Here is a 19,576-nt window from a genome sequence, read left to right on the forward strand (position 1 = left end):
CTTTTAACACTTCAATAATGAAAGAGGACAGAGGTGGGAGGAGAAGCCGATAGTCCCTGTTCAAAGACGATGCTGTTTTGTTTTGTGCATTTTCTTCCCCTGAGGGTCTCCTGGCCTTTGAACACTGAATGCTAGAGTCTGGAAATAACCTGCCTCCTATTTCATTTCTTACTAAAGTTAGCCTCAGGGAAGTTTATGATTGTAAAGGACTTAATCCATCGCCTACAGTGTCCCCTAGATATTCATTTTAGAAGTAGCCAGTGCAGGATTAGCCACAGTTATGGGAATCAGGGGTGACATCAAGCAATGAAATGCACATAAAATCTCAAGCCCGCATTTTGGCCGTTGGTGTACTTGGTTGTCATCTCCTGCTCCAGCAAACCGGGGCAAAATTTCTGCACTTCTTTCTTGGACAAAGATGCTAAAGAACAAGTCTTTCTTTTTCACTTGTATATGAAGTCCTGACATTCATTGATATGTTATTAGCACCCACATTCCATTTTTAAATGTGTACCTGGCCCCATGGAGGTAGCAAGGAAGGAGCCAGGAGGAAGGAGGGCATCACAATGGCCCCTCCTCCCCGCACATGCCCACATCTGCCTTTCAGTTCCCCTCCAAAGCTGCCCTGGATGTTATAACAAAAATATCATAGACTCTGTGGCTTATTAACAGAAATTTATTTCTCACAATTTTGGAGGCTGAGAAGTGTGGCATATCGGGTGACAGGTCTGCTTCCTGGTTCCCAGATGGACATGTTGTCACTGTGTGAGGCAGAGGAGTGAGCTAGCATCCCACTTATATATAAGCACAGTAAATCCCAATCACCAGGGCTCCACCACCATGACCTCTTCACCTCCCGATGGCCCCACCTCTTAATACCGTCACCGTGGGGGTTACAATTTCATCATATGAATTTTGGAGGGACACAGATATTCCATCCATAGCAGACTCAGAGAAAAGGAAAGAATGCACCTAAGAATCAGATATTTCTGCTCAGCTTTTGCAAGAAAGTAGGCCATCCAAACCACTGAAAATTAGTTCTTGTCTTGAGAAAACCAAACAAATTTATGTCAATTACATGCTTAGTGTTTGCTGTAGCTAGCATTTTCGTTTTAGCAGGTTGAATTCATTACAAAGAGCTGGGAAGCCTGGTGTCATCGGACATGAAGCACATTCATACCTGTTCTTTTAGGAGTGAGAAAGGGAGGCAGTGTGGTATTTTGGAAGAGCCTCGAGTTGGTGGTGAAATGAGCCTGGCACTGTGACCTTCCTTCAGCATGTCACTTCATCTTAGGGTTCTCCATGGAAGGGGTGGGCTCAGTGACCCAGGGCCCTTCCAGCTGTGAAATTCTAGGGCCCCATCTCTTGGAGCCTAAAGCTTCTGTTCTAAACAATTTTAGAGGTCTGCGATCGCAGCTCATCTTCCATGAGCGACCAGTGTCCTTGTGATGAAATGAATGACAAGTTCTTGGACAGGAAGCTGGTCCCACATTAAAACGTTCCAGGCAACAAAGAAGCTCTGCTTCATAATGACAAAGTATTTAAGGTCTGCTGGGGCCTAAAAGGGCATGAGGTGCCCCAGGACCAGATGCCTTGCTGGTCCCGTGTGCTATGTGTTCTCTGGCTGTTCTAGCATTTCCGTCAACTTGCCTGAGGTCACACAGCTAGTTAGTCACAGAGATGAGATTAATGGCAGAAGGGAAGAGAATTAACATTTGCTGGTCTCCTGGTCTCTACCAGGTACCATGCATCCTGCACTTGCCGGAGAATTACTAACCCTGGTCTAGAGATGAATGCCTCCCACATAGTCCAGATGTTTCACATGTTTTCTTTCTTTTTTTTTTAATTGAAGTATAGTCAGTTACAGTGTGTAAATTTTCTGGTGTACAGCATAATGTATGTATGTATGTTTTCATATTCTTCACTTTTTCCTTTAGTGGCTTTTTGAAAACTTTGTTGAGGGTGACAGTTTTAATATTTTTGATGCTGCCACCTAACCTCATTTCCCAGGCTCAGCACATGTTTTTATGGATGTCTGTTCCCGCTCTCAGCCCCGCGGGGGCCTGTTGGTGATTCATAGCAGGCCCCACACTCCCTGAGATTTGCCGCATTTGATCATCTGTGTGGGCATCTGTGTGGCTGAATGATGTGGAGATATAAACTGATTTTTTTATCTACAGATAAAAATTGTAGAAACAGCAACAATGACAAATGTATTAGGAACCATTCTTTTTAAGTAGGAGTTCAGATCACTTAAAATATTCACCTTCCCCCAACTTGACCATAGCTCCGAGTTTTAGAGTAAATGCATTTTATTTTAACTTAATCATATCTTTAACGGTGCTATCTCTAAATACAGTCACAACTAAGGTCCTAGGGGTTAGGGTTTCAACATACGGGTTTGGGGAGGACACAGTTTTATCCTTAACAGGCAGAACAGGTATTGGGGAACAATCAGAATCTCTTGCTGTATATTCTGCCAGCATCCCCACAACTGGATAAAGAATAAATTCTTTGGAGCCATTTTTTCGGTCTCCCCTTTCAAGTCTGCTACAAATCAAGAGTCCTAGAAATTAGGGCAATGCTTTCTACCTACAAGTGCTCAGTGCACACTTGCAGATGATGGTGGTCACCACCCAAGGAATCCCAGCTCGAGCAGAGACGGGCAGCTAGGGTTCCTGATTCTCCACCACCAATTCTTCCCACCAGGCTGCACTGACTCCTTTAAGACCTGACAGTAGGAACATCACTATGTGGGAACTTAGAGTCGTGTGTTTTAGTCTCAGATTTTCCACGTCAGAGATTACAAGGCTCTGAAGCAGTCCTTGGCAGCCCCAGTTTTACACAATTCTAGGGCTTCTAACAGAGACCCCAGCTGGTATCAAACTATTTTAAACCCTTATATCATGAGTCATTTGAATTTTTTCTGGATCATTTTGCATCGTTTTGTTTTTTGTGGCCATTCTACAGAAGCTTTAGGAGGTAAGGGTGGGTTGTGGCAAGGTTAAAGCCAGGATGAGACAACTGCAGGAGAAGTTGGAAAATCAATGCCCAGCCTCTCCTGGGGCTGGGACAAGCGAGCATGCCAGCAGCTTGGGCAAAGGCAACACGGGCCTCAGACTTGGAACAACATTTTTTTTCACTTTTCTAACTAGCTTGCAAGCTGTCGCCCATTGAACCAGAGTGAGATTGAACTTGGCAAAGACACAAAGAGAATTTCCCCTTAAAATATGCTGACAGCCTCACTCCCCAGGCACCTCATGGCTCCATCACAGAGTTATGTACTTCTCTATAGCTAGACTCATCCCCAAGAGGCCATGAAGTCCCCACGGAGAGCACTATTTGTACAGACTGAGACACAGTCCCTTCTTCTTGTCCATTTCTGCCCTAGCAACAGCCACCTCAAGTGTAGCTTCTGGAAGCCGTACAATATAGCTAATTGTTTGCATTGGACAGTAGTGTGTTTAGAGCTTATGCATCTAAACAGACAATTATTTTCTGCTATTTGCGAGTGGCACTGCCTGCCTGGTGACTTTGGCAGATGGAGAAAGGAGCTAATCCGTAGGTTATAAGCAGAAGGGTTATTGATGAAATGTCACCATCTGTTGGTGTCATTAAAATGATATGAGTCATAAAGAGTTGCTTTCGTTTTTTCTCAGAAAAAGGTTAGCCTGGAGTTTAGAGAGAAGTCACTAGATTGCAGATGGCAGTGGGGGACCTAGACTTGGGGGGAGTGTCGACCCTAGAATTGGGAGGAGCCTTGATGAACTCATCATATCAGCTTATCGGGTCTTCAAGGAGGTGCTGGAATCCTCTGCCTGAGTAAAACCACTTACCTTGTGTGAGACAGGGTTCTAATTAGGAATGATGCAAAGTCTCAACTCTCCCATGGTCTTCCTGTTTCTAAGGCATCTACCAGGTCAGCGGGGGAAGAAAATCATTTATTTGGATTGGGGGAGAAAGATCTTATCTGGGAGGGAACAGTTAAAATGCACCTCTCTCCTTCATCCTTGTTGGTCCCACTGCACAGAGACTATTTTTGTAGTCAGCTGACATGCTGGAGGCTGGTGAGCCCAATAGGGAGTGATACTCTCTGCCTCTGCTACATCTTCTGGGAGGAGGTGGAAGTGGCTCAGAAGAAGGGTCAGGGACAGCACGCCCATGCTTCTGTCAGGGATGGGAGCCCTCGGGATGGGTCTGAGAAGCAGTGGCTGGACCCTCGTGAACTGCGGAGCAGAGGAAACAGCTTTTGGTTTTGTTACTTTTCTCTGTTGACTTCCTCTTTTCAGCTTTGTTGGTTTCTGCTCTAATTTTTATTATTTCTTTTCTTCTGCTTACTTTGGAGTTAACTTGCTCTTCTTTTTCCAGTTTCCTAGGGTAGAAACATAAGCTATTGATTTTAGTTCTTTCTTCTTTTCTGACACACTGTGTAGCGAAGAGATGACGAGCATAAGAAGGGTATTTAATGAGAATCCAGACAACCAAAATAAACTGCGCCCACTTCCTCATTCTGCTTTGTTACCTAATCCTCTTAATTCCCTCATATTTGCTGCTTAAAAATCTTTCACCCACTGCCAAGAACAGACACTCAAAGAAAAAGAACCTTTTTTCAGTATGGCTTAATATAACTTTTTTTTTTAAAATACTGTCTTTTTAAAATTTGAACTCCTGGAGAGAGTATGGGGGTGATGGTGTAAACCACTACAAATCCTTTTGGCAGTGCTAGGGCGTAAGTTACAAGTAAGTACACATAGCACTGCAGCGAGCTGGGCCTCACACCCAGCCTTGCCCCTAGCCCTCTTTCTCTACAGCAGCTCGCCCGAGCCTGGCCCACCTATCGCCGCCTTAGGAAGAGCGGTGCTGGTGGGATTCATTGCTGCCGCTTGAAATAGTGCAACGTGCTGGAAGCCAGGGCCGCGGGGGCGGGGGCGGGGGCAGGGGGTAGGGGTGCGGTGCAGGAGCTGTTTGAAGACTGTGCAGGTTATTTATGTGGTCTCAAAAGGAAGCATCCGTGGAAAAGTTCCTCTTGATATTTTTAGATCTGATGCTTGGTCCTGCTGCGGCAGTTTCATCTGGAAACAAGCAGGGAAGGGAGTGATGGATGCTGCCTGCAGTGCTGTTTTGGATGCTCAGAGGGCCCGTCTTACAGGCTGATGGTCATCCTGCCAGGCCCAGATCCACCTTCTTTAAGTTCCTTCCAGCTCTGGGGCGTCAGAAGCTGCTGACTTCGGCGGGCAGGGAATAAAACGCTGGCCGCGTGCTGCCAAGTAACAAAGTCTGAAGTCTACCCCTGGCTCTGCGGCCCTGTGCGCTTGATGCCCACAGGTTTAGCGTCTGGCCCTCCTTCCACACTCTGGTTCTCTGCAAATATGATACGTGTTTGCATAACAAGCCTTTAGCCGGAGGTAAAATGGTTTCAAATTTAACTACAGGATTAAACGGGTTAAAAACTCACAACCACTCAATAATCCATGAACTTAATGATTCCAGGGCCAGTGAAGCCGAGTCGAGTATTGTTACTGAATGGTTTCTGTGGTGACTTTCAGCTACCCAGTCAAAACCCATGCTCTTAAACTTCTTTAATTAAAAAAAATTCTTCCCTAAACAACAAGGTCCTACTGTACAGCATAGGGAACAGTATTCAACATCTTGTAATAGCCTATAATGAAAAAGAACAGGAAAAGGAACATACATGCATATATATAAAACTGAATCACTATGCTGTACACCAGAAACTAACCCAACATTGTAAATCGACTATACTTCAATTAAAAATGAAAAACAAAAAGTTGAATTCTTCCCAAAGATCCTGAATCCTGTGGCTTTCTCCTCCAGGAGAACGGAGGAGGAGGACGTGGGCACTGGACTCCTCTCTCTGCAGATTCAGTTTCTCCTAAGAGGTTCATTGACCGTGGCTGGATGCACTCCATTTGAATGATTGGTTCACGGAAGTGAGAACCTGGAAAACGTTCAGGGAAAGAAAAGAAAGCTCTTAAATTCTCATGGCCGAGAGACGTGTTGTTTGCTCCTGGGGTTCAGGCTGGGACAGGGGTCCTCTTACAAACCTAAAAATCACTCGGATGCAGCTGCTGTGATGACCCAAGAAGACTGATGCGTCTGGAGCCTCCCTTCTGGCTCTGCAGGCCTGTGGACATTACTGTCTTTTTGTGTATTTTCTCTCTCTCTCTTTCTCTACAACAGACCACAGAGACCGGTGAAGATGAGGAGGACCAGCCTCTCAGCCTGGCCTGGCCTGCGGATCCCCGCAAACAAGTCACATTCCTCATTGTCTTGCCCATAGTGTTTCCTCTCTGGATTACCTTACCTGATGTCCGCAAACCTGTAAGTAAAGCATTTTTGAAACTGATTCCTTGTAAAAAGCACAGCATGGAACAGTATGCATAGTCTGCTTCCACTTTTCTTAAAAAGAAAAGGGGTGACACATACACCTGCATATACTTACATATGCCTGATATTTCTCTGGACAGATACACAGGTGACAGTGGTTGTTCTGGTTATCGAATCTACGTAATGAACCACCCCAGAACTTAGTGATGTGAAGTGACAACCACTGTCTTCTGCTCGTGGATCCTGTGGATCAGGAATTCAAATGGGCACGTTGGGGATGGCTTGTCTCTCTCTGTGCTGTCTGGGGCCTCAGCTGGGAAGACTCGAGTGGCTGGGGCCTGGAATCATCTGGAGATTTCTTCACTCATGTTTCTGATACTGGGGCAAAGATGGTTCCCAGGCTGGGCTCAGCTGGGATTGTCTGCACGTGACCTCTCCATGTGACTTATGCGTCCTCACAGTATGGGGGCATCAGGATAGTCAGGTGTTTTTCACAAGAGACCAGGGTCCAGCAGTGGATGTTCCAGCAGCAAGAGGAGACGCCCCACGGGCTCTGAGGCTTTGTCTCGTAAGCCCCAGAGTCACTTCCACTGCACTCTACTGGCCGAAGCCGTCATTGAGTCTGTCCCAATTAAAGGGGAGGAGACAGAAAGTCTCCCCAGAATATATCAGTGTCGATGGCATGTGACGCCTTTGATGGGAGCAGTTTCAAAGAATCAGCAACCTTGTTTTAAAACCACCACAGCAATGGCCTCTGAAAAGGGGAACTGAAGGTCCAAGGCAGAAGGGTGACTCACATTTTGTTGAATATTTGTGAACATGAATTAATTCATTCAGCTCAAAAAGTAATTTAAAGAAACGCATTCATATTGTGCAAATGCCTACGTGCCTGGTCTGCTCCCTCCGGTATTATTATCATCACCGTAATCAATATTATCTACCATTATTATGCACTGGGTGCTGTGAACACAATGCCGTCTTGTAATCAGCGAAGGACAATCTGAATGTAGATCAAATCAAAAGAACACCCCTTCCCTGTCTTTTTAAACTGGGATCTTGGGCCATTGCCCCAAGAGGTGAAAGAACTAATAAGAGATAAGGAGAAGCAGCTCTTTTTATTACAACCCTACACACACATCCTCATTCAACAGAAGTGTGTACCTGCTATGTATCTCACTCTGGCCTTGGTGTTTTCCAAAAATGTTATAGTAGAACCTCAGGAAACACCTAATATAAGAATAAATGTAAATATATATACATATATATATTTAGCATAAGTAGAAAGAAACTCAGGGAAAGGAAATTAACTAGCTCCTGCCCGGTCACTTCCTAGGGCACACAGCTGAGATTCAGACCCAAGCCCATGTGACCAACCACACAGCTTCGGCTCATCCTTGTATTTCATGGTGCCAGAGGGTAGGAATCTGAAAACATCACTTCTAAAAGCATTTGGAACAGAATGCTGGGGTAACATCCAGCATGGTTTAGCATACGCCTTCGAAAGCCCCATGATGATCCCACTTTTCCTCACTTGAAAAAGATTGGAGGAAAATCCTGCCTTATTGGCCTGACCTGGAAATAAGCCAACCTGATAGAGAGCCTTGTCTTGTCAAATACAGCCAGGAATGACCCCTCATGTAAGGACTCCTGACATTAGAAGTTTCTGAGGAAAGGATGCATGTAGCAGGTGTGGCTCACTTAAAGCAATATCTAGGGTTCTTTGTTCAGGATGCTGTTACAGAGCATCTGCTCTGTGCAAAGGCCTGGCTTCCTGGAAACCTGCAGCCAGATAGCTGGAATGTGTTCAGTTTCGTCTTGGCTCACATCACACTGACATTTTTGAGACGTGCATGCTCACATCCGCTTACTCACTCATTATCTCTCTCTCCCTCCCTCTTTCTGTCGCCATTGCTCTGCGGTTTAGCCCAATGCTTTTGCTTAGCCCAGGGAGGAAAATTAGGGAGACAGACAGGGTTTTCTAAATCCCCACAGCAGGCCAGTGTGATGTGGCCCAGAGTAGAGGGGGCTGATTGGCTGATAAGACTGACGGATGTCCACACACAACCAAGGAAGCAACCAGGAAAATGTGCAGGAATGGGAGGACGTTGCCAATAACTCAAGGCCCTGGGCTGTCAGGTTGAATGGGACTCTTAGAGCAAGGGCTGACAAAGTGCTCGTCCCCTCTGACTAAACTGATAGGTCAAGGAAACTGTTAGGTAAGGTCAAAGTTCTCAACAGCAACTCCTGGGCAACAAACAGGACCCCACCATGGCAGTAGTCACATGGATGGCAACAGCTGCTTGGGCTGATGCTATAATCCCAAGGGGAGCAGAGCAAGAAAATGCAGCTGTACATGCTCTCCTCCGCAGTATCGTTAACTGGTCACTCACCATGAAATACACCATGAGAGCCAGCCCCTGAAGCGTGGCCTGGGGCTTTTGCTCACTGCCCCCACCCAGGGCCATCCCTGGATGGACTGGGGTTTTTTTTCTGTCTTATCTGAGTGTACCGTGTGCGGTTCCAAGCAGAAATGAGACTTTCAGGTGAAACATTGGATGTTTCTAGATTTCCTCAGCAAATATTTATATATGCCAGGCATCAGGCTTGTGCCCTAAAGATCTAAAGACACAGCAGCCCCAATATCCTTTAAGGAACTCTAGACTCAGTGGAGGAAACAAAGCATGCCCACATAGAACTACAAGGCAAGATTGCACAGCTGTGCTAGTGAGAGCAGCAAGACTCGATCCCATGGCTCCTGCCTCCAGAACATTCTCATTCTAGCATGTAAACTACAGTGGCTTTCCCCACATGACTCATGAGCTGTGCAACCTTGGGAAAGTCACTTTTCGACTCTGGACTTCACTGTTCCTCCTCTGTGAAATATAGGGGTAGAAGATCTCTAGGATGCCTGCCAGCCGTGACCTTCTGTGATTCAGGAAAGCATAAAGAGATAACCATCAATACAATATTACTAATTTAAGGTGACCATATATCCAGTTTGCCTGAGAAAGTCCCAGTTTACTCTCAAAGCATACTGGTTTGAGTTATATTGTCATTCTTTGCATATGTGAAATGTCAAACGAAAGCATACCAGTTGATACAAAAACCATTAAGTGGCTCCTTGCTCATGCTCAGCACCGGAGAGTTTCTTTAGGGTTGACCTTGTATCAGTTAGCTTTTGCTGTGTAACACACCACCCCAAACCTTAATGGCTTAAAACAACAAGCATTGTTTTTAGCCCATAATTCTATGAGTTGACAATTTAAATGGGGCTCAGCTAGACAGTTCTGCCACTCTCTTATATGTCTGGGGGCCAGTTGGCCTAAGGGTATGTCACCTGGAACACCTTGTCTCTGCTCCACAGGGTCTCATCCTTGAGCAGGCTAGCCTGGGCTTATTCACATGATGGCCAAGTTCCAAGAGCAGCAGGAATGAAAGGCACAAGGCCCTCTTGAGATCTAGTTTGGAACCTGCATGCTGAAATTTCCATCACATACTGTTGATCAACGCAAGGCCTAAGGCCAGCCCAGATTCAAAGGCTTAGAAATAGACCTCATCTCTTCCTGGGAGAAACTGCTGCCACTGGGGCCTCTGGAAAAAATATCCAGGGAGAGGAAAGACAGGAGAAAACTAGTAATTATCAGTAGTTTTTGAATCACCGATGTAAATGAACATCCCAAACTTTGACAATAATTACAAGGAAAACATGATTTTTTTAAATGTATACACCTAATTTCAGGGTAAATAGTACTCCCTCTTGTTTTTATTTCTGTGTCACTTATGTGCAAATTATATGACAGTGTTTGTTGCATTACGCACACTCCCAGCTCAGATAATTAACATGGGCTTCACTCTTGTAATGTTCTCAAATTAGTAGCTTTGTTTTAAAAGTAAAAGAGCTGAAATATAAACCTTAGGGAGGAACACGTCTTTGGGGAAAATTGAAAATAATGAAGGAAACAAAGACCCCAAAAGTTGTATTTTCTCATGGCCTCGGATGGGTGTTCTTACATAATAGGAATGCAACTAATGAGATATCAAACCATGGCCCATCAAAGCTAGGAAGTTACCTGAGAACCCAGTGAGGTTTTTGCAGTTTCTGTCATGCATCAGCTCATTCACCAAGTATTTGTGTCTACTGTGTACAAAGCACGGTTCTAGCACAGATGAAGTGATTGAGGCCCTGAGAGGTTTAGTGACTTATCTAAGCACAACCAGCTAGTAAGAAGCAAAGCCAAGACTCTAGGCCAGACCTCTACAGTTACTTTTACCTCCCTGAGTTTTAATTTTTTCATCTCCTAAAAATCAAAATGAGGTTACTGTTGTCTGGTAACAACTGCCATTATTATCTGAGTACTTACTATGTGCCAGGCAGTTTTCTAGACACTCTATGTGCATGAAATTCTCAGGACAACTAGATATTGTTATTCCCCCCATTTTATAGATGAAGAAACTGAGACTTAGAGAAATCAAATTACCTCAGAGCACATCGCTGGTAACTGCTGAGCAAGGATTTCAATACAGGTCATAAAAATCCAGAGAACACACTTTTAATCTTTAATAGGATTGCTTTGGAGAACTTTGTTAAATATGTATGCCCCAGAACCTTGCACAGAGGAAATGCTCAGTGAATATTTGTTGAATTTAAATAAGCAAGGAGACGGCCAATTTATGCAACCAGCTAATGTCCAGCAACATTTTTTAAGCCAAGAAAATATCACTCTGATGTACTCAAAGCTTCTAATGAGAACATTAGCTGTCAATTATATGAGGAAACCATTACACTGGGAACAAAATGGCCGGCACATGGACACAATTTGCTTTTTGCTAATTGGTATGAGGCCCATCCCAGCAGATGTCAGGCTCAGCCACCGTCACTAACCATAAATTGACATGTCAGACCTTGGCTTCAAGCGCTCTTCCTTCCAGTGAGACTGGTAACTAAATAATTGTACAGGTGCTACTGGGCGGTGGTGTCTGTAATAAGACCACAGAGTCCAAATAGGGGGAAGAGTCCAAAAAGAAATGAAAGAAGAAGGAATTACCTGGGCTGTGAGCTTGTAAATGGTAAGGTAGTTTGACAGTCGGGAAATGGTAAGGTTGGTCTGACTTAACCGAACTGTTGATGCTTCCAGAGCAGGAACAGTACGGGAGGCTGGGTGAGGCAGATGGCCGTGCAGCTGGAATGCTGGTCTGTTTTTCCCTGATGCTCTTTCTTTTCTGACAGTCAGAGTATAGGCTAGTATTATGCTGATGATGATCATTATGTGTCCGTAGCCGGGTACATTTTGAGCATTATTGGCCCTGTCTTTCTTTAGGAATGAGTATAACCTAGATCTCTAAGATCTAGGAATACATACTGTATACTCGGATGGACCTAGATTTCAGTTCCACATCTAGTTCACGATCTGGGTACAGAGTAGATGTCCAGCCTTTGCTTAACCCTAGTTAATGATGAAAACCTGAAATTTTACAAAGAAAAATTATTCTTAAACTTTTTTTTTTTCACTGAGCTCCTAATACGACACTAATTACATGTAGATGTCCTTAATTACTAATTGGCTTCTTCATGAAGACTCATAAGCATCAAATTTTGAATTAGACAGGTTTTCACTAGTATGTTGGTTTGAACTTAGTTCCTTTAACTCCTAGTCTGATTACTTACTTTCTGCCTTTTGATTCAGAATGTTCTATGGTTCAGGGATGATATTTCTAGATAAGAAATATGTTCAGATAATTTGATTCTGAGTTGTAATGTTATTATCAATGAACAAATGGTAAAGGTACCAAAAAAATTAAATAATAATAAAATATTAGTTAGTACTTAGTAAGAGAAGTAACCTGGAAAGGGAGCAATCTATGAAGTGAGGACTCTACCGGGATATCCAGGCCATGTGCTGTGTCATAAAGTATGGAACCGGTCCTCCACTCCCCTTTCAGGATGCTCTGAATCAAGCTAAAGACTGGCTGCTACTCAAACCACATGTGTGGCATCACAGCACGAGAGGGGCCCTTCTCTTCCCAGTGACAGAGCATCACCGTGGGAGATGAAACCCTCATTGCATCTGGGATCCTGAAACAGTGACTTGTGACCAGAGGAAGAGAATGCGGAGCCTAATCAGATAAATGCCTTGCCTGGATAAAACTTGATTTCTTAGCACAGGTATTGCCAAGGCTCAGGGAACCCAGTCTCTGGAATCCAGCTGAACTCCCAGCTTTAAAGGAATTTGCTTTCAAAGTGAATGTCTCAACCTCCACTTTGAAAAACTGACTACTTTTTTTTTTCCATAACCCATTACAGCGCTCAGATCTCCTGAAGGAGTCTGAGTCTTTGGCTGAAATATTCTCCTTCGAAGGAAAGAAGAGGGGAAGCATTTAAGAATAATGTTGTGGCTACTCACTGTGGCCTGATGCTGCCCCCAATTTAATCAAGCCCGCTAGGCTTTCAGACATCCCAGCTAACTAGTGGCCCAAGAAAAGCCACAACCCCTTAAAGAAAGAAATGGGTACTGTGAAATTTAACAGAATCATGAAAACATAGACTGAAAACCTGAAATCAGTAAAGAGAACATAAACCCATTTGGAGCAACAGAGACTGCGTTCATCGTTATAGATATGCAAAAGGTTACCACGTACGAGTTTATCTTGTCCTTTTAATGAAGCTCTCAAAAGTCATGGCAGAAATGTTCTATGTGATTGCTCAAGGTCGCCCCTTCAGACAACTGAGATGGCTTTCAACCAATTCAACCCAGGATTGATTTCTCTGGACAAAATTGGATAGCATTATGAAAGCAAAAAATGAGATTGTTCCTCAAAGTGGAATGCTTTGAAATAACAAGTGTTTGACAGTAATAGGTGAGAGACTGTCTTAGAGCCTTCTGCCATCTGAGCATGTTGCAAAGGATCCCAATTTTGCAAAACGGGCATCAGCAGGACACCGCTACCATCCAGTGAAAGCGTGGGTTTCCTTGTAGTGGGATGGATCAGAAACACTGCATTTGGAGTGCCTGATTTGGGCTGATGTTCAAAAGAAACTTTAAAAGTGCTCATACTCTAAGCCTGAGATTGCACAAAGCCCAGTGCTAGAAGCGTGATTGGATGTAACATAGTTAGGGGCGGAGAACAGGAGAGAAAACATTCCTGAGACTTCACTCTGCACCCACTGCCGAGAGCAGCGCAAGGGGGCATCTGCTACCTGTGTGTTCGCATGTAACACGCTGGCCATCCGGAGACTGGCCTCATCAGGAATCTGTATTGACTGTGGGGACGGCTTCCGTGTGGCTTTTCCTCATAATTCACGGGACTGTGAAATGAGCCAGTCTATTTTTGAAACTATTGATCCTTCCGGTTAAATGTAATTAATCCCATAGGTTTTCCAACATATGGATTGTTAGGATACATGGATTGAAACAACAGAATCTGATTCTGATAAAATTGAGGTGAAGAAAGAAAAGGAAGCAGAATAGGGGGAGGGATGATATAGAGGAGTTAAGGGATTGAAGGCAAGGCTGAGAAACCAAGGCTTAGAAAGAGCAGGAGCAGAGAGCATCTGAGCACCCAGCAGTAGGAACAGACCTTCTCTTCGAAAGACTTTTCCATCTCAGGAACTAGCTTCATGGTGATTTGGCTTCCACCAATTTCCCATTCCCAAGAGAAAATCTTAATGTCCTGGCTTGACCAAGGGTGGGTCAGTCATTGGTGTTGAGTGCTGTTCTACCAAGCCCATAGGCAGCGGGGGAGAAGTAGCTGCATCGGTGGTTTTAGCTTTGAGTCATCAGCTCACCTCGGTGAGCACTCACCCTCTCCCTCTCCCTGGTTCTCTTTCAGTCATCAAGGAAGTTTTTTCCCATCACGTTCTTTGGCTCCATCACCTGGATCGCAGTGTTCTCTTACTTGATGGTCTGGTGGGCACATCAGGTAAGACCCTGATAGCGATAGGCATCTGCCTGGCTTTTCTCTTGGTTGCCAAGTGGATAATCAATATGTTTGCTTTCTGAAACTGTCGCAAGAATTTTGCATCTTCCAGGATGCAAGGAATTTACTCCCCTTAACTCTTTGCTTGTCTCCTGGCCTTTCCCTGTAGTGTGAGTCAAATCAGCATAGCCCCAGAACTTGTGGATGAAAGGCCAAGCTAACTGCTTCTTGCCCTCTGCGGCCTGAAACCAGGCCAGCCCAGACCTGGAGGAAGAGCAGGGTTTTGCCAGGCTCAGCAGCACTTGCTTTCTCTTGGGCGGCCACTCACCTCATGATCTCATCAAACTGGCTCTTAGGAAAAGACCTGGAGACAAAGTGGTCTCTTCCTTGGGCCTCAGCTTACAAAAATGATGATGTGTTTCACTTTTACTGCTTTTAACTCAATACCTATCATGACGCCCATCAGTAGAGTAAACTCTCAGGAATTGTTTGTTGTAACGTATGAATGGAAAAATGAGATTCAAAAGTTTTATGTTCCTCGGGGGAGGGTATAGCTCAGTGGTAGAGCACATGCTTAGCATGCACGAGGTCCTGGTTTCAGTCCCCAGTACCTCCATTAAAGAATAAATTTATTTATTTTATTTATTTATTTATTTATTGCCTCCTCCCCACTAAATAAATAAATAAATTTTTTAAAGGTTTTACATTCTCAAAAATACTAATGGTAACCATTACTGATTGAGTGTGTACTACAAGCTGGGCAACTCACATCCCTCTGTCCTTGCACACGGGTAAAATTTGTCTACAGTGATGGTTGCACAACTCTAGAAGTATACTAGAAACCATCATACACTTCAAATGGGTGACTTTTAGGGTATGTGAATTACATCTCAATAAGGTTGTCTTAAACATGATACCACTTCACAACCATTAGGATGACTACAACCTAAAAGACAGACAATGCCATGTGTTGATGGGGATGTGGAGAAACAAGACTGCATACACTTGTCTAAACTCACAGAACTGTACATTGTTTTTAAAGAGTGAATTTTACTGAATATAAAATTATACTTACTGTATGAAAATTACACCACAATTTTTGTTAGAAAGAATATATAGCATTACTAACAAAATCCAATGGAAACATTGGCTGATAACCCAAGCATTATTCCTACAAGATATTTTATATTATTCCTGTCATAGTTATTTTACTGACATTTGACTTCAGATTACTTTTCCTTGATGTATTTCCAAAAGTCATTGGCCCCCTGAAGAAGTCCTCTTTGCCCCAAAGTCATTATTTTCTACATTCATTGAGAGACGTTTGCTACCAACACCCAGCAGAAATCATTGCAGGTCAGCTGCTTCTCAGGCTCCAGGTTTCCAAGCTAAAAGGACTGTTTGCCGTTTATAACATAAATAATGGCCTTTCCTAATAATCATTTTTATTCTTCCATGTACTGATAAAGAAAAAAAGTGGCTTTTTTCACTTGCCATAATATATTGTTTTCTAGCTATTTCTCTTTAGCCATCCTAGAAAACATCATCGTATAGGATTCCATCTTTTTCTTTACTTTTTAGTAATTATCTTAATTCTGCAATCTTGTTTCCTTTTGATTCTCTTGTAGGAAAGCACAAACAATGTGTAGAACAATAATAATTACCAAAAAAAAAAAAATAGAAAGTACATAAGGAGAAACCTTACTTTCCAGTAATGGATGAGAAGTTTCTCTTTCTTTTCTCCAAAGAAATACTTTTGTCTTTCAAAACATTCAGACAGCTGATCAAAACAGCAGATTCTGTTCTACATCTGTAGCTCTAATCCTATTGTTTGTACTTTTGAACTCTAAAAGCTATAAGGATAACAAGTGAATCATTCAGTAACCCAACTATTTTGTTACCCACAGTTTTACCAATAATAAATGCTGTTTGATACTATTTGATGCAATTATTTGCCTACTGTTTGGCCAAAAATAAGTGCCCTTCACATAGAACACTCTGTGCATATTTTCCTTTAGTTTGGGGGGTGTTTTTGTTGTTGTTGTTGTTGTTGTTGTTGTTGTTGTTGTTGTTACATTATGAATCTTCATCTTAGTAAATTTCATGGGTGATGAAAACCTGTGACTAAAATCTATCCCAAATCTTGTTAATTAGATGTTTATTCTAAGAGTCACATATAACCGTGTGTCTTGTTTAGCCAGTATGACATTTTTGCAGATCCTGATTAAACCAAGGCAAGGAACTGCATCTTGGAATATTGGAGCAGTACTGGACATGGATTCTGAGTGGCCCCATTATTTATTTCTATTAGAAAACAAAGGAATTCCCCCCAAGAGACTGCTGATGTCCTTTCTAGCTCTGAACTTTTCTGATTCTCCCCAATTTAATCAGAGTGCCATCCTATCCATGCAACTGTCCCCTTGCCTCTGACACACCAAAAGCCAACTTCAGTGTAATATACTCAGAGTGAGCTTATGAAGACTAGTTCTCCTTCAGTGAAAGCGTTTCTAGAGCCACCCAGATTCATCAGAGGTTTGACGTACGGGAAAGATTCTGTATTATCCATGTGATGTCCCACATTGTCGACTGACCCCACTAAACCAGCTCCTGTCCCTGCTGCCAGACCCGAGGGTTGCACTCCCAGTTGGGCAGGGAAAGGAGTAATGTCCGAGTTATCACAGCTTCTGTTTATTGAACATTCACTTTATGCCTGACACTATTTGCTATTTGCTTTATATGTGTCATCACATGTCATCATCCCAGCAGGTCTGAGGGTGGATATTATTATACCCATTTTACGTAAGAGAAAAACTGAGGCTCAGGGAAGTTGGCTGCTGTGCACCAGGAGTGGCCGGCTAGGAGCTGCACCCAGGGCTCTTTGTACCCCACACCAGCACTCTTAACCAGGCCACTGTAAGACCTCTCCCCAATTTCCCCATTCTTCTGTCAATAGTGGCATTCAAACTCTGAATATAAATTTCTTTAAGTCACTGCTTTAGAACTCCAAGAATTTAAATTATTAAGAATATATTAGGTAGATTGGAACATATTGAGGGTGACAGTTACTTAGTCAGCATCTTCAGTCTTTGAAAAAAGGTTTCACTCCAAATCTAACCCAAAAATGTCAGCAAGGAGAGTATTTTGCTTAAGTAGGGCACTCCTGTACAAAACTTTTCCTAGGAGAATCAGTGAAATGCTAGTAAAATCACCTAAGTATGCAGATTGATTTGTTTATTCAGCAAGTAGGTACTGAGAGGCTACTGCATACCAGGCTGTGTTCTGCTTGTCGGGGAGACCACGGTGACCATGGCCACGACCCTGCTCACGTAGGTGTTACTTTCTAATGAGGAGCAGTGAATCTGTGCACCACGAGGACAGGTAAACCAGTTCAGTAACCAGGCTCTAGAGCAGGCATGACCATCAGAATGAAAATAACTCCACACTATGCTTTTAAACTAGTGGGAACCAGCCTATTACTTACAAATTGAAAGAGAGATTTAGAAATAATTCCACCCTATTCCCCCAAAACCTCTATCCTTACGTGCTACATTGGTCCTTCACATTTTTTCCAAAAAATGCTGGACATTATCAGGTAGGCCATTGGAAACTAAATTGAAAGTTTTCAGAACTGCAGTTCTGAACTCCAGAAAATACATAAAGCTTTTAAAAGAAAGACCGCAAGCTGACAAACAAGCACCAGGAAGTTGCTCAAGAGAGTGAAGGGCTTGCATCTAAGGTCAGACCTCCAAAAGTCATCGGTCTTCAAAGGCAAAGACCCAAAGAGTAACAGATGCTCCCTGTCACTTTGCAATAATGATGTACTGTTCACAAAGGGTCTTCCCATAAATTATAATTTAGTGTTCACAGCCACCTTGTAAGGTTAAGTATTATCATCACCACTTTATGGCTAAGAAAGCGAGAATCAAAATACAATTAACACAGCTGTACATTATATATGATAGTTGTTAAGAGAATAAATCCTAAGAGTTCTCATCATAAGAAAAAGAAGCTCTCTATTTAATTGTGTATCTGTATGAGATGATGGGTGTTTACTAAACTTATGTGATAATCATTTCATGATGTAGGTAAGTCAAATCATTACGCTCTACACCTTAAACTTATACGGTGCTATATGTCAATGATATCTCAATAAAACTGGGAGGGAAAAAAAGCAAGATTAAAGACATTGCCCAATTGGTTCAGTTAGCAATATATCAAGTACTTAATAAATGCCGGAGCCAGACCTTGGACCGAGGTCTTCTGATTCTCTAACTGTTGCTTTCTCCATGGCTGCCTTGCTGATTTACAGCCCTGTGTTACCAAACCCAAAAGCCCTCCAAATCAAGTTTCCCATGGAAATGGTAGCATCTAAGAGTCATTGTTTAAGAGTGGGCTGCAGACACGAGGAGATGTTCAGGAAAAATGGGGACACTGGGTGTCAGTCCTTAACCTTCGATGGTAAATCTGCTTGAGGCTTTGGTGCCGTTGTCAGGCAGTGGCCGCTGGAGCCAGTGAGCAGTTGGCATGTACAGCCCTGGTCCTCTGCTTCCCCTGCCTGGCTTTAGTAAAACCCAGGTAGGCACTGGAGCCCTTTGTAGCTCTTTTTTGAGATTATGTATTCATTCTTCATGTGAACATTCTTGATCTCTCAAGTCTGGATGTCTTTCAAGTCAAAAATCCTGTCAGAATCCAACCATTCTGGCATATTCCTTGTTATCATCTCAACACTCAGCACAGCACAGGGTAAGAACTCATTAAAAGAGAGTTGCATTGAAATGTGAGTGGTTTTGTGGCTTCAAACACCCATGTTTGTCCCTGTCATGGCTTTCAGGTTGGAGAGACAATTGGCATTAGTGAAGAGATTATGGGTCTGACCATCTTGGCTGCTGGGACATCCATCCCTGATCTTATCACCAGTGTCATAGTGGCCCGGAAGGGGCTCGGGGACATGGCTGTATCCAGCTCTGTTGGAAGCAACATTTTTGACATCACTGTAGGGTGAGTACAGATAAGTTATACAAAGGTGCACAACAACTCCATCCCTGTCTTTGTCTTCTTAGAGACTGTGAAGACATGACCAGGACCTCAAAGCCCGTAACCAGCCATTACCAGTAGAAAGTAAAGACTGGGAACGTCATTCAGTTTCCCCGACTCCATTTTTCATTTTCAGAGAACTTTATGAAGAATAAGTTATCCCTAGACAGGCAGAAACACACACTTGCATACAGAGTGGGTCATACAGGAAATAATTTAAGAGAATTTCACCTATTAAATGGCATTGGCTACATGTTATGAATATTCAGCATTCAGATGT

At 43.2% G+C, this 19,576-nt stretch overlaps 1 protein-coding gene across 3 annotated transcripts in view; it reads left to right on the forward strand.

Annotated features, from left to right (window-relative positions):
- SLC24A2 (solute carrier family 24 member 2) overlaps positions 1–19,576 on the forward strand; it is a 224,075-nt gene that overhangs the window by 191,992 nt on the left and 12,507 nt on the right. For all 3 annotated transcript variants that reach the window (XM_032477615.1, XM_032477617.1, XM_032477616.1), the window contains 3 exons: positions 6,202–6,342; positions 14,176–14,265; positions 19,094–19,260. In XM_032477615.1, coding sequence (XP_032333506.1) covers positions 6,202–6,342; positions 14,176–14,265; positions 19,094–19,260 — 398 coding nt within the window. The remainder of the gene's footprint in view (positions 1–6,201; positions 6,343–14,175; positions 14,266–19,093; positions 19,261–19,576) is intronic.

The sequence above is a fragment of the Camelus ferus genome, chromosome 4, assembly GCF_009834535.1.
Source record: "Camelus ferus isolate YT-003-E chromosome 4, BCGSAC_Cfer_1.0, whole genome shotgun sequence".
Classification (NCBI taxonomy): Eukaryota; Metazoa; Chordata; class Mammalia; order Artiodactyla; family Camelidae; genus Camelus; species Camelus ferus.